Source organism: Mastigoproctus giganteus, chromosome 14 (assembly GCF_048544385.1).
Source record: "Mastigoproctus giganteus isolate SK-2022 chromosome 14, ASM4854438v1, whole genome shotgun sequence".
In the NCBI taxonomy this organism is placed as follows: Eukaryota; Metazoa; Arthropoda; class Arachnida; order Uropygi; family Thelyphonidae; genus Mastigoproctus; species Mastigoproctus giganteus.
This window is the reverse complement of record NC_143588.1, coordinates 39676586-39692635: the sequence shown is the minus strand read 5'-3', so window position 1 is coordinate 39692635 and position 16050 is coordinate 39676586. Positions and strand designations below refer to the sequence as shown.

Below are 16050 nucleotides of genomic sequence, written 5' to 3'. Positions count from 1 at the left end.
CAGGCAGGCACTTTACCCACCAAAATATTTTGTAATGCTAATGGGAATTGCCAGCAGCTCAAACAATAAGCACAATGGTACAATTCTTAAACAATTATTATGAATAAATTGAACTACAAATTTTTTATAAGTATATTATTGTTTTTAAGGGCTTTCTCAATAGATTTCAAATTTGAGAAATTCCTCATTTTGAAAAGATATATTTTAGGATAAATAACAGAAATCTCATCAAAAGTAGCATTCCATATATTTTATATAACAAACTACTACTATTCAAATACAAAGTTTGCTAATATTTTTAATATTACTTCTAATTCAGTCTTTGGTCCATCAATCTCCATTTCGGGATCACTAGCACTGTCTGTATCTTGAATTGTAACATAGGTGGCTACTGGCAAAGTGTGGCTGGAAACTATATCTGATGCAGCCATGCTTGTAGGTGATGGGTCTTCAGACCATGGACTGTCACTTTTACTAACTGGCATGAATATATTTTGGTTTAAACTAAAAGAAATTGGAAAAAATCTCTTAAGAGTATGGGAAATGGTTAATGTAACTTTATATGCATATAGGTCACTCAAAATCAAGCATATATATCATATGTATCTCATATTTGAAATGAAGAGTAACTATTCTGTGGAACAGTTACTCTTCATAACACAGGTATATTATACTTGCAAAATAATAACAGTATTCTAGAATTAAATGTTCTAATGTGGTTAGGAAATGAAGCATGTGGTTAATATCCATTAAGATAAAAATATACGAATACAGTCAGACCTCTCTTTAATGAACTTCCATACAGTGAATTTTTCTATGTAATGAACTTTTTGATTTCCCCTTGGTCATTACATTGAAAAAAATTTCCATATAATGAACTGATTTGAAGAGATCCAGGTACGCACTGTTCGCATCTCAGGCCATTAGGCAATAGAGCTGAAGCTGTAGAAAACACAAATTAAGAATTAATCACTTTAGCTTATAATAGCTAAAGGGTATAATTCTCAAGAGCATTCCACAATTCAGTGTTGTCCATAAAGCCTTTACTGTACCGAGAGGTCGTGCGGGTCAACTGCTATCTATGTATCCACAGTCATTGGCAAAGTTTAAGGCTTATTCCCGACATGGACATTGGCTCTGGTCAACCTGCTTAGCGAGAGTAAGCTTGGCAGTAGGGCACTTAAGGAATATGGTAAACATGGCTTTGGTCAGGTGAAAAAGTAGATTAAAATTAAAAGTCAGTGTTGTCCATAAAGCCTTTACTGTACCGAGAGGTCGTGCGGGTCAACTGCTATCTATGTATCCACAGTCATTGGCAAAGTTTAAGGCTTATTCCCGACATGGACATTGGCTCTGGTCAACCTGCTTAGCGAGAGTAAGCTTGGCAGTAGGGCACTTAAGGAATATGGTAAACATGGCTTTGGTCAGGTGAAAAAGTAGATTAAAATTAAAAGCTTCAGACCAATTGTTTAATCCCTTGATTAAGCTGCTACTTGAGGAGCGACACTCAGTGTATTTTTGAGAAGGGCATTGGTATGCAGCAGATGATCTAGAGGTAAAAGATAAAAGCGTTCCATTGTATGGGGAAAAACAGAATGTGAATTAATGACGTACAGGAAGAGTGAGTTTAAGGAATAACACAGTGATTGGGTCAGGATTAAATTAGATACGCAGAGATAAGTAAATTAGAAGAAAATAAATAAGGTTTTTACGCCAAAAGTTATGGGTTGTGGTTGTTGTAGTCCTGGGTTCAGTTCGGGGAAATTTCCACTGTGCACTACAGAGGCTGTTTTAGTAGCGTGCGTGCACGTGTGTGTGTGTGTGGAGGGGGAAGACGTCTCAGTGTTAGGAGAGAAAGTATCGAAAAGAGTAAAGTAAAATGGTACCTGGCTTGTTCAGTCACCCCTTAAGCAGTAATGTTATTAGGGAAAGTTTAGCTTATCTGTCATCAGGCATGTTCCTATGCAGAAGGTAATCTGAAAGATGAGTAACAAGCCAGTCAGTAGTGCCTTGGCACAAGACAAGACTACTACTGCTGTGGTAATATCCTTCAGTATTAACACAGAACTGTTCCCAAAATAAGACAGTACTGTAAGAGCTATACGGCAGACTTCAACTAAGAAGGGAGAGACTTCACCACACTCCATGGAAGGAATCCTCTCAAAGAAACCCCCACCGTGAAAGGGAAGGAATGCAAGTCCTCTGAACTGTGTTGTATTGCATAAAGCTTAGATAAAGTTGTAGATTCTTTTAGAGTAAGTATGAAGTTGAAGAAATTACAAGAAATATAAGGAAATGATAGCATATATTATGTATTAACATATTATGTATATAACAGAAGTAGAGAGGAATTTACCTCAATGCTTTTATGTAGAATACTTCACCACGACAACCTTCTTCAATCGGATGTAAAATTATTACTCAATGGCTTCCTTCCCTCAAAGGCAAATGAATGGTCTGACGTATCCGCGATCGATAGTCAAGATCTCCTAACCCAACCACCAACATACAACATTGAGTACCAGAAGACATTATGTCTAATAATAAAATCATTAAAATGACCACAGTGTATAAAAGTTAAAATCATTAAATTAGTTAAAATAATTGAACCAATATTGAACAACTTCCTTCCTAAAGCAGACCGGGGCTTTTACAAGCTAATAATAAGCTACAAGTGAAAACTTTATTCAATAGCAATAATTCCAAGAAATATTTTATTTGCATTCCATACATCAAACAATGGCACAAACAACGAAAGCCTTTTCAGGAATACAGAATTTAAAATTGTGTCCATACCCATTCAAAAATTACATACTGAACTAAACAATCAATCAATACTTTTGTAATTTTCGACACAGATAAACGACATAGTATACAACATTTCATGTAGGGAATGTGATTCATCACATCAAGGGTTGACAAGATGTATGATGAATATGAGAATGAAACAATATTTAGCTTCAGTATGTGAATCTAGGGCAGGCGCATCGGAATTAGCTTTCCATGCCATCAATGAAAATCACACCTTTTTATTTGACGAGTCCAGAATATCTAGTATACAGAGGAACTAGACTAAATTATTAATCACAGAAACTCTGGAAATCAAATTACAACAGAATTTCATTAATGTACATTGCCCATTTCTCGTATCAGATTTGTGGTCGTTTGCGTGCATTAAATAATCTCAAATGTTTTAGAAATTCCCACTACTTACTTCATGTTATCCTGCCAAGACAGACTGCCGAAAAGCCCTGGTCTGCTTTAGGAAGAAAGTTGTTCAAAATTGGTTTAATTATTTAAACTAATTTAATGATTTTAATTTTTATACACCGTGATCATTTTAATGATTTTATTATTAGACAATGTCTTCCTCAGAGATGTGTATTGGTGGTCGGGTTGGGAGATCTTGACTATCGATTGCGGATACATCAGACCATTCATGTCTTTTAAGGAAGGAAGGAGGCCATTGAGTAATAATTTCATGTCCTATTGAATTCAGGAGAGTTGTCATGGTATTCTACAAAAAGCATTGAGGCAAATTCCTCTCTATTTCTATACAGTAAACCCCCGCTATTTGCAGGGGTTACGTTCCTGAGAAATTTCTCAGGAATGTTTTCAAATACCGAAAACACGAATACTGAGTTATGGCTCCCATAGTATTATCCCTCCAGTGCTATCACCAGTTTCGCTAAAGTGTTGATAAAGGTGTTTTGCCTTTTCACGAATTATGAGTGAAATTGACGGAATTTTATTTCGAGTTCGGTCTTCTATCCAGAGATTTAAAGCCTTTTCCATTTTTTTAAATTTAACATCACAAGTTACAGAGCAAATTTTTGAAGCAATTAGCGCATTTTCACAGACACTACGGTGGATTTTTTCTTCCAATTTCTTGATTGATTGTACCAGTGACTCATTGATTTTATAATGTTTTGCCACTGATGAAACATTTTCACAATTAGAAATTTTGTCTAACTCAATTTTACCTGCTAATGTCATCACATTTTTTGATCTTTTCACAATTCCCTTGTTATTCATAGCCAAATTTTTGCAGGGGTTAGAAAAGAGCTTGTCCGCAATAAAGACACTTTCTTTTAACCATTAACACACTCGAAAAAGTCTGTTTATGCTAACACACTGCAAAACGGTAGATTTTTCACTTTTGTAAGCATATCAATTTATAAACTGATAAATTTATTCAGTTTATAAGCATATCAATTAAAAGCAAACAACGAAACCGTCCATGACAAGCATGTAACACACACTGAACAAGGATTAGCAGGGAACATCCATGCTCACGATTTTGTCACCCCTCTCCCCCCACCCATTGAGCACTGTTTTGACCGGGAAAGATGATTTTAGCCACGCTCCTTTTTTTTTTATGGCGGAAAAACATTCATGGTGCTTTAAAATTCACATATTTTTAGGTTTCATTTTATATTAAATCAGTGACCGCGAATGCGGGGGGGGGGGGGGTTACTGTATATTAATGAAAATGTAGAACTCAATTGAGCATCATGGCTCTGTTTTTTATTTATATTAAGTATTAACAGATTAAATGAATAGATTAAATCAGGCCTTCTTAAACTATGGGTTGCGACCCCATTTGGGGTCGCGTAGCAAAATTCTGGGGTCGCGAGAGATTTTAATGTCAAATATTTAAATACACGATTTTATAACATCTAGATGTGTATTTGTGTAGAGTCACACTCACACACCTGCACACAAACAAAGGGAGGAATGCGCGCGCACACGTGCAGCGAGACTATGATTCAATAACACTGACTGTAATGTGAACTAGTGTAGTATTGACGCTCTTCTAGTGTAGTCAATTGTCAGTGTTCCGCCATAACGAGATTTTAGTTTTTTTTATTTATTCGGTAATTAATAAATCAATTATTATATGCAATATGTTATTTTTATATATTTATTGTATTTTAGGATCAAAATAATTTTTGGCCATGGATAAATGGCTGAACTTAAATAAGAATAGCAATGACGCAGATAATAATGCTACAAACTCTTCACAGGCAGGACAAAATATTGAAAAACAGGCATCTTATGTGCGAAAAAGAAAATATGATGAGTCTTTTCTTCAATTTGGCTTTACATTTCAAAATTGTAAGGGTAATGAACAACCTCTTTGTTTGATCTGCAATGAATTATTGGCTCCGGAGAGTATGAAACCATCAAAATTAAAAAGACATCTTGAATCAAAGCACGTTTCGTATGTCAATAAACCAAAAGAATATTTTGAAAGACTGTATAAATCTTTAAATAAAGAAAAAAAATCCTTTGAAAAATTTATAACCGTTAGTGAAAAATGTTTACTAGCGTCATATGAAGTTTCATACTGTATTGCTAAAAATAAAAAGCCGTTCACCATTGGAGAAGATCTTGTATTACCTGCTGCTATTAAAATGGTAGAAATACTACATGGAAGTAAATATGGCGATGATATTCGAAAAATTTCTTTGTCGAACGACACTGTCTCAAATAGAATTTCTGATATTAACAAGGACCAATTAGTGCAACTTATTACAAGAATTAATTAAAGAAAGCCCAAAATTTTCAATTCAGTTGGACGAAACAACTGATATTACTAAATTGGCTCAGTTGTTAGTATATGTCAGGTACGTTTATAAAGAAAGTGTGGAGGAAGAATTGTTATTTTGTCGTCCTATGGAAGACCATACTACAGGGAAAGACACATATTGTAAAGTTGACGAATTTTTAAAAACTGAAGGTTTAGAATGGAAAAATTGCTGTGGAATATGCACAGATGGTGCAAGAGCGATGACCGGCAAAAATTTTGGTTTTAAATCATTTTTTCAAGCTGCTCATTATGATCATATAACTTTTACTCACTGCCTTATTCACCGAGAGGCCCTTGCAGCAAAAAAATTAGCACCAGAATGGAACGATGTGCTTCAGGATGCTGTTAAGATTATAAATTTTATTAAGAGCCATGCCCTTAACAGCCGCTTATTTTCAAATCTCTGTAAGGATACGGATTCCAACTACACAACTTTATTATTACATGCAGAAGTAAGATGGTTGTCAAGAGGTCAAAGTTTAAGATTATTGCTATTAAAGGACGAGATCGAAATATTTTTAACCGAACGAAAATGTGAACTTGCTGCTTTTTTTCAAAATGACTTATGGCTATCCAAGCTGTGTTATTTGTCAGATATTTTTGCAAAATTAAACGATCTCAACTTGTCTCTCCAAGGAAAAAACTGCGATATATTTACTTTGAATGATAAAATTGAAAGTTTTATCAAAAAGATCAACATTTGGAAAAGTAGGGTAGAAAAAAATTCGATCGAAATGTTTTCCAGTGTCAACAATTGTATAATCGAGAAAATTCATTGTAAAACTTTTATTGCAAAAATGATTGTAGATCATTTAAAAGCGCTAGAAACACAGTTCCGTACATATTTTATATTAAATATTGATTTCCAAAAAATAGTTTGGATTCAAAAGCCGTTTTGGATTGGCTTAAGTGAGATTGATCACCTGCCACTTAAAGCTCAAGAGGAATTTGCTGAGCTTTCGAGTGACTCAAACTTAAAACTACAATTTCAAAAAAAGCCCTTGACTGAATTCTGGATCGGAACTAGAACTGAATTTCCCACAATCGCTGATATGGCGTTAAATGTACTTCTGCCATTCAACACCACATATTTATGTGAAGTTACTTTCTCAGCTTTAACACATATTAAATCCCAGTATCGTTCAGCGCTAAAAAATGTTGAAGAGGTCTTACGTCCAGCAGTGTCAAACATTCCACCAAGATTTAATTTGTTATGCAATAAAAAACAGGCACATCCATCTCATTAAATTTTTTACTTTAATTTTAATTTAATACTTACCACTCAACGACTGCGTTCGAATATATTCGAGCGAACTAAGACGGTCAGAATCCCCTTTATTTATGTTATTGCAAAAAATGCAATTTTGATGAAAAATAGGGCATATAATTTTTGTAACTATAATAAATACAATTTTACAATTTTTTGTGCAATTTTTAATTTTAATAAATAAATCTAATAAATAAATAAATAATAAATAAATCATCAAAAAATATTAATTTATCTTTCTTTTATATTTATATGGGGTCGCCAAGAAACTCGCAATCATAAATGGGGTTGCGAATGAAAAAAGTTTAAGAAGCCCTGGATTAAATGTATAGTAGAATCTCGTTAATACAAAGTTAAAGGGAAATAAATTTTTGTGTTTATAATAACAAGGGTTTGTATTCTACAAATTACTCATTTACTACAAACCCCAAGGGTTTGTAGTAAAAAATTTGTAGTAAAAACAGTAAAATTTTGACAAGGGTCAAAATTTTACTGTTTTTTTTTTTTTTTTTTGACACATACTATATATGTAAGAATAATAATAAATAATAATCATATCAAAAATAAATGAAAAAATAAATTAATAAGCCTGGCAACCCAAAGGTCACGGGTTTGAATCCTGCCTCGGGCTTGGATCAGAGTAAAATGCAAAAAAAAAAAAAACTTGTGTGGTGCATTATGGCCACAGAAGCCGATGCGCCAACAACTGAAAAAAAAAAAAAAAAAACACAGGAGATCAAAGAGATGTGGCATATGCAACAAGTAACAACCATTCCGATCATTGTGTCAACCACAGGTATGGTGCCAAAGACCTTACATAACAGCCTAGCAGCAATAGGTCTCCCAGTAAACACCTACAAGGAACCCCAGAAAGTCGCAATCCTGAACACCTGTAGGATAGTCAGAGGGTTCCTCGACCAACAGTAACACCAGACATAACAACAACCACCCTGTGTACTTGGTAGCAATACCCGTCATAAGGTAGAACTCCCAATCAGGGAGAAATAACATAATAATAATAAAGTGTACCATACTACAAATACGAACCACAGGCAGTACTAGAGACCCGAGCCCACAAGCTGTACTGGGACCACTCCATAATAATGGATAAGACCATCCCGCACAACAGACCGGACATAACCCTTGTGGACAAGATGGAAAAGGCTACCTACCTGATTGACATAGCAGTGCCCAACACTAGCAATGTCCAGAAAAACCATGAGGGAAAAAATTAGGAAGTACGTGAACCTGAGATATGAGGTCAAGTAGATGTGGCATATGCAAGAAGAAAAAACCATCCCGATCATCGTGTCAACCACCGGTACTGTGCCAAAGACTTTACATAACAGCCTAGCAGCAATAGCTCTCCCAGAGAACACCTACAAGGAACTCCAGAAAGTTGCAATCCTGAACACAGTCTGTAGGATAGTCAGAGAGTTCCTCGCCCAACAGTAACACCAGACATTACAACCACCCTGTGTACTTGGTAGCTTTACCCATCATGGAGTGGAATCCCCCCAATAAAGGGAGAAATAATATAAGAGCAATAATAATATGGTTATGGGAATGACAAATTTTTTAAAGATTTTATTTTATTTGTTAGATAAACTAAGAGAAAAGCAATTAATGGAAATACTGTACAGCAGGGTTCCCAAAATTTTTCAAGCACGGACCGGTGTTTGCAGATTTTTTTATTTTTTTATTTTTTTTGGAGGCCCACTTATAGCTAAAAATTAATGTATTTTCAACAATTATACTCGTAGGGTCAGGAAATAATGACATTAGGACATTCAACATATCAGTAATAATGCAACATCAGTAAATATAAATAAAAGATAGGTACCCGAGCCCACAAGCTGTACTTGGACCGCCCCCATAACATTTCTTTGTTTATTATCAAAAGTTTACATAAAATTAACATTTTTGTGCAAATAAATATTTATTTAATGAGTATTTTGAGTATAACTGGGTATTTTATTACATTTTCATTTCTTCAGGAAATTTTCTTATAGTTTTATGTAGGTATATTTCAAATAAGTTGTTTGCGGACCAGTACCGGGTCGTGGACCACACTTTGGGAAACTCTGCTGTACAGTATTTATTTTGATATATACAATATTTTAGCATCACAGTTTGTTTGTTGTTTGTTTGTTATTTGGTTTTTAGAAGCATTAGCAACTAAGGCCATATTGCTCCGGGATATGCGGTGGTCATACCCTGACCTTTCCGCATCCTTCATATTTGGTGGTGACGGGCTTGAACCCCGGTCTAATCAAGAAGCGTGTGCTACGCTGCTGCTCCTTCCCACCTGGCTACGGAGGCGGCAGCATCACAGTAAAAAGAATTACAATCTTAGTATAAAAGGAGGCATTCGAACCATTAACTTTTCAATAAATTAATCTAATTTAAAGAAAGAATCCAATGTTGTTTGCACAGGGTTTACTTCGCTTAATTGGGACAACATGCCATTTAATCGGGGCAGGATACTACCCTACGACTGTTGCTGACCGTACCTCGTGGTTCAGTCAGATTTCTGGAGGTTACAACCATTAGCATTAGTAGAGGTATTTGATGCAAGAAAGCAAGCTTATGCAGCATCAGCCAAAAAAAAAAAAAAAAAAAAAAACCCACTTCCACTTCACCCCTATGTTCGTTCAAAATACCTGTCCAGCTGAGCCTTAAACTTATTTAGGCTATCAACCTCCACCACAAGGGATGGAAGTCTGTTCCACCAACCAACCACCCGCTGGCTAAAGGCAAATTTCCGCACGTCTATCCTACATCTGTCTTTCCTCAATTTGAATTTATGTCCTCTCAGGTGATTTTTCTGAGCTAGAGGAAGAATCCCATCAGCATTGAGCATGCTTAAACCATTCAAGGCTTTATACACCTCTATCAGATCACCTCGCTGGTGCCTAGTCTCCAGACACTGTAATTTGCAAAACTTAAGCCTTTCTTCGTAAGAGCACCCCTTTGTTCCATTCACTAATCTTGTTGCCCTTCTCTGTACTCGTTCCAGCAGCTCTACATCCTTCTTGAAATGAGGCCTCCAGACCTGTATACAGTACTCTAGGTGTGGCCTGACCATTGCCTTATACAATGGAATAATCACCTCCTTATCCCTGCTGGAAAAATTCCTGTATATCATTGACAATACTCCATAAGCTACTCTTGCAGCCCGTCTGCACTGCTCAGAGAACTTTATATCTGCCTGCACAACCACCCCCAAGTCCCTTTCATTCTATACCACTGTCAGTGTAGTACCACAGAGTTGATACGTTGCTCTGGGGTTGCTGTTTCCCATGTGTAGTACTTTACATTTGTCAATGTTAAACTTCATTTGCCACCTCTCAGCCCATCTGCTCAACCTTTCCAGATCCTGTTGCAGCAGCATAGTGTCAGTAGAGTGTCCTTGACAACCTTTGTATCATCTGCAAACTTGGACATTAAGCTTGATATACCATCATCAATATCATTTATAAATACAGAAAACAATAATGGACCCAACACTGACCCTGAGGGACACCACTAATAACATTAGTCCACAATGAGCAGTGTCCATTGATTACCACTCTCTGTCTTCTCCCCCTCAACCACCCCTTTATCCATAGCAGCAATGTGCAACAGTATCAAAAGCGTTTCTAAGATCCAAGTATATAATATCAAAGTTATTCCCTGCATCCAGTTCTTTTGTGACTGCATCATAGTATCCCATCAAATTGGTCAGGCAAGACTTCCCCTTAACAAAACCATGCTGTGTCTGAGCTATAACTGAAGTCTTGTCTAAATGATCTTGCAGTGCTTCTTTAACTAGTGCCTCCATTAATTTTCCTGGAACAGAAGTTAAGCTCACAGGTCTATAATTACTTGTGTCAGCCTTTGATCCTCCTTTGTGAATTGGGGTCACATTTGCACATTTCCAGTCTATGGGTACCTCCCCTGAGTCCAAGGAAGCTCTCATAATTATGGCTAAGGGTTTGCTTACTTCCTTTGCTGCCTCCTTTAATATAACTGGATTGACCCCAACCACCCCGGGTGCCTTTCTTGTGTTTATCTTCAACAGTTTCTCCTCCACTTTACTCCCAGTTATTTCAAAATTCTGTAGCTTACTGCTAGAGTTGAATACAACTCTGGCATTCCCCTTGCTGAATAACTCCTCATGTGTGAATGTTGATGCAAAATATTCATTTAGTTTGTTAGCTACCTGAGCAGGATCATCAACAGTTGACCCATCAATATCAAGTGGACCAATCTGATTCATCCCCTTCCTTCTAGAGTTTACATAAGTAAAGAACTCTTTGCTGTTTTTCTTTGCATCCCTTGCCAAGGATTTCTCGTAATCTGCCTTCGCCTGCCTAACCTCTTTTGTAACGTGGTTGCATATCAACTTGTATCTATCATAGGCTTCCATGTCACCCATTAATTTGTAAGTATCCCATGCATTTTTCTTCTCTGCCATATGCCTCATTAGTTCATCTGACATCCATTTTGGCCTAAACCTTGAACAATATTTCTTAGTTGGTATGTAAAGCCTAGTAGCTTCCAAGATAAGTTCTTTGAATGCTTCCCATTTTGAATTTGCCGTTGGTAACATCATCAGTTGGTCCCACTGTATAGAATTTAAATACTGTCTCAGTCCATCGTAGTCGCCTTTACGGAAGCAATAACCCTTCCCTTTACCCCTAATGGTAGTTACCTCTTTGAGTAAATTCCACTTCAGCACACTGTGATCACTGCCACCTAGTGGTTCATCTATCTGCAGATTCTTAATGCATGAAGAATCACTAACATTACGTACATACTAACTAGTTGACATTTCTGTTCACTGGCATTTGTCAGTGGGGGTTAAAGTTTAAAACAGTAAAAAGATAAGCAATCAGTAACAAGGAGCACGATAATGCAAGCGAGAATGGAGTAACAAGTTATGAAGCTTTAAAAATAGGAATGAATAGAAGATTCAAAAATAAATTTTTTTTATATGATTGAAGATTTCATGGAAGTGTAAACACATTTCACCATAATAACCCACAGAATTTCAGCTGTCGGTATTATCGGTAATATAAACCAAAAAACAATTAGCAATCACCTGTTTATTAGGCTTTTCTGTTAATGCAATCTATCATAAACAGATAGTAAACTCGATCTTATTTAATTTGCGATAATACCGACAGCCGGAATTCTGTGGGTTATTATGGTGAAATGTGTTTACACTTGCATGAAATCTTCAATCATATAAAAAAATTAATTTTTGAATCTTCTATTCATTCCTATTTTTAAAGCTTCATAACTTGTTACTCCATTCTCGCTTGCATTATCGTGCTCCTTGTTACTGATTGCTTATCTTTTTACTGTTTTAAACTTTAACCCCCACTGACAAATGTCAGTGAACAGAAATGTCAACTAGTTAGTATGTACGTATTAATTATTCCGATTATCACGTATATTCTTCCGATTTTCACGTATCATATAATCTTTTAATTGGTACGGCAATAAAGGGTAAATCTGTGCTTAATATCTTTTCTTTTATAGCCTGTGGATAATAACTTTAACCCCCACTGACAAATGTCAGTGGGGGTTAAAGTTATTATCCACAGGCTATAAAATTTCTCCTATTTTCTCCTACATTTCTCCTACATTCCTCCTATTTTCGCTTATTAGAATCGCTGTTTAATAGAATTAAAATTCAATTCACAAACGTGATCACAATGACTGGTGTTTACTATACATCGTATAGTGAACAGTACTCTATTATGGTGAGTCCATTGTAATGTGATTTGATTGTACAAGTGAACCAATTGTAAGGGGTCCACTGTATTTTTAACTTCTGCATTTCGCATAATTGGGGCAGCCGCTTAATCGAGCCAAAATGCACTAGTCCGGATGTGTCCCAAATAACAGAAATTGACTGTATTAGTAACTCTAAACATTGTAATCAATATTAATGGTAAACAATTCAAGAAAGCAAGCATATCAGACCTTCTCACAGAAGTCTGCTTTGCAGCTGTTGCAGTTTGCAGAAATGAATCCTTTTGTGGTAAGAGCACCCCTTTACTTCCCCTCACTAATCTTGTTGTTTCTCTCTGCACAGATCCACATCCTTCTGCAAGTCAGGCTTCCAAATCTATATGCAGTACTCAAAATGGGACCAAACAATTGCCATATACAACAGGATAATCACCTGTCTCCACACTAGCAAAATTCCTGTATATTATTGACAAAACCTAAATTGCTGTCCTTGCAGCCTGTCTGCAGTGCTCAGAGACCTATGTATCTGACTGCACAATTACTCCCAGGTCTTTTTTTTATCCATTACCCTGAGTGTAGCAACACAGTTTGTACAGTAATCTAGGATTACTGCTACCTTGCATTTGTCAATTTTAAACTTCAATTTCCACTTCTCAAGCTCACCTGCTTAATCTTTTCTATATCTTGTTGCATAGCATACCTTGATTATAGTCTTTAACCATGCTGCCAACCTTTGTAACATCTGGGGGAGGGGACTTAGACATTACGCCAAATATGCTTTCATCAACATTAATAAATATCAAAAACATCAACAGGCACATCACTGAACCCTTCATTAATATCATATGTCCCAGAATTCTGCCTTCTACCACCCAACCATCTATTTATTGATAGCAGTAACTTGCACTTAATGGCACACTGCACCAATTTCTATAATAGTCTTTTATGTACAACAATAGCTTTCAGTATTAGTAACAATAAAGTAAGCCACAGTATTAATAGCTTTTCTGAAATGTAAATATGTGACAAATTATTTTTTTCACCCAATTGTGTCACAGTATCCAATCACATTGGTCACACAAGACTGCTACTTAAAAAAAGTCCATGTTGTGACTGCAGTATAAATGCACTCCAGTCTGGATAATTACTTCTTCAACAAGACTCCCTTATTTTCCCAGGAACTGTATTCGGGCTAACAGGTCGATAGTTATACACCACCCTTTGAACTAACCTTTATGAAGTGAGGATACATTCATACATGTCCAGTCCATAGGGACCACCCCTGAATGCTAGAATATGCATATAATTACAGCTAAGGGTTTGCTAACCAATTTTGCTGTCTCCCTTAATATAACTCGACAGATACTATCCGCCCTGGTGTCCTTTTTTCAGTTATCTCAAAATTAGTCAACTCTGTTATAATTTGATACACTTCTGGTATCCATAAAAATTAGAAGCGAAATACCTATTTGGTTTTTCAGTAAGCAGAGCAGGATTAACAGTTAAACCAATGATATCAAGTGGTCCAATGTGATTTATATCCTTACTTCTAATGTTTATTTAAGTAAAAAAGTGTTTGCTATTTATCTTTACATTCTTTGCCAGTGACGTCTCATAATCTGCCTTAGCTTGCCTAACCTCCTTTGTGACTTGATTAGTTTATATCTAATGTAGGCTTCTGTACCACATGATAATTTATATGCATTCCATGCATTCTTCTTCTCTGCCACAAGTCGCATCAGTACATCTGACATCCATTTAGGTGTAGAGCTTGAATAGTATCTCTTAATAGTATAAAAAGCTTAGTATCTTGTATGATTAATTCTCCGATTTATTTGGATTTGACTGTGCGTGTTAACTTGGCTGCTGGAAAGAAAAAAACAAGAATCAAAAACACTTTTTAAGATAATTAAGCTATCATCTTAAAGCTGGAAAAAGTTTATTAGTTTATTTTGTGTGATGCATGCTGAACATTATCTAATAAATTACATATGCTTTCTATGTTTTGGTTTTCTCTAATTAACATACAATATTTTTTATATCATTGGATCCACTTTATTAGTGCATACAAACTACATACCTAGGGTAGGTAACTAGCTAGGACAGACTGAACCACTGCAATATAAATATGATCAATATAAAAAAGTTGAGTGCTCACCCTATGGCATCCTAAATTATGTTATAAAATAAATTCATTTTAAATTAACTGCTATTTTGCATTATTTTTGGAATAACCCTCGTAACTACATTTTCCTTATAAGTAACAGGACTTTTGTAGCAGCTTGTACAAACATTCATGAATTTTATATGGTAATATTTATAAACCAATAAGGCTAATAATTCTTACTTATCAAGAGCAAAACCAGAATTAAAGGCATTATTATTGCAGTTAAGAGATATGAGCTCTCTGTAATCAACTTTGTTGTCCTGAGATATGAAGACAAACTTGCGCTCGTTGTTTCTGTCACAGGTTAGAAGACAGTGTCTTCCTGGTTTGTATACTACTGGCTTGTGAGTACGAGCAGTTGCCCCTGCCTGGAAAAAAAATTAACTTGTAGATACATATATGTTGAAGGGAAAGTGGAGATAAGAAGGCATAAAAATGGAAATAAGATAGAAAAATGGGGAAGTAGTCTAGTGCAGTCAAAGGCAGTGAATGCTAAACCTAAGCAGACCACTGACAATAAAGCAAAAAAAAAAAAAAAAAAAGAGGAAATAAAGTCAGGGAGATAGAGTGATAGAATGAGATAACAAATAAAATATGCATATTAAGAAATAAATAATTACAAAATTACAAAAAATAAGGATGTTGACATACAACTTAAAAAATGGCCTCTCATATAGTGTCAATGGCCAGGATTGCATGCAAAATAGCAACAGTGATGAAAACCACAAGCCAAAATGTAAAAAGCATAAATCAATAAAAATAAGAATAAAATTTTGTTACCAAGCCATTTCAGAAGACATTTTCAAACCCCCACCCCTTTTAATTCTTGTAATTTTTATTTTGTTTACAAAATTATTTATATTTTCATTTATTTTAGTAAAAAAATTTTGTCCTCACTTTTATTTATGTTTATACTTTTTGCCCTTTGGCTTGTGGTTTTCTTCAGAAATGAAGACGTGTTGCTGTTCTGCTTGCATTCCTGGATGATGATACCTGGTGACAGGCTAGTTTTGAAAGTTGTGTGGGGATGTGCGGAACTTTGCCTTTAGCCAGCGGGTAGTTGATTGCTGGAACAAACTTCCATTTGCTGTTATGGAAGTTGATAGCTTAAATAAATTCAAAGCAGAACGAGACAAACATTTGGAACAAATGAATCAGTGAAATGGGAAGTTTTTTTTTTTTTTTTTTGACTGATGCTGTATAAGCCTGCTTTCTTGCATCATTTGCCTCTACTAATGCTAATATCCTTATTTTGTCAATTTTGTAATTATTTATATC

At 35.6% G+C, this 16050-nt stretch overlaps 1 protein-coding gene across 2 annotated transcripts in view; it reads right to left on the bottom strand.

Moving 5' to 3' along the window:
* The window catches only part of LOC150075075 (coronin-2B-like), a 432519-nt gene that overhangs the window by 38339 nt on the left and 378130 nt on the right, over positions 1–16050 (bottom strand). For both annotated transcript variants that reach the window (XM_090388986.1, XM_090388985.1), the window contains 2 exons: positions 14953–15140; positions 309–504 (listed from right to left, as the gene is read on the bottom strand). In XM_090388986.1, the coding sequence (XP_090245112.1) occupies positions 309–504; positions 14953–15140 (384 nt within the window). The remainder of the gene's footprint in view (positions 1–308; positions 505–14952; positions 15141–16050) is intronic.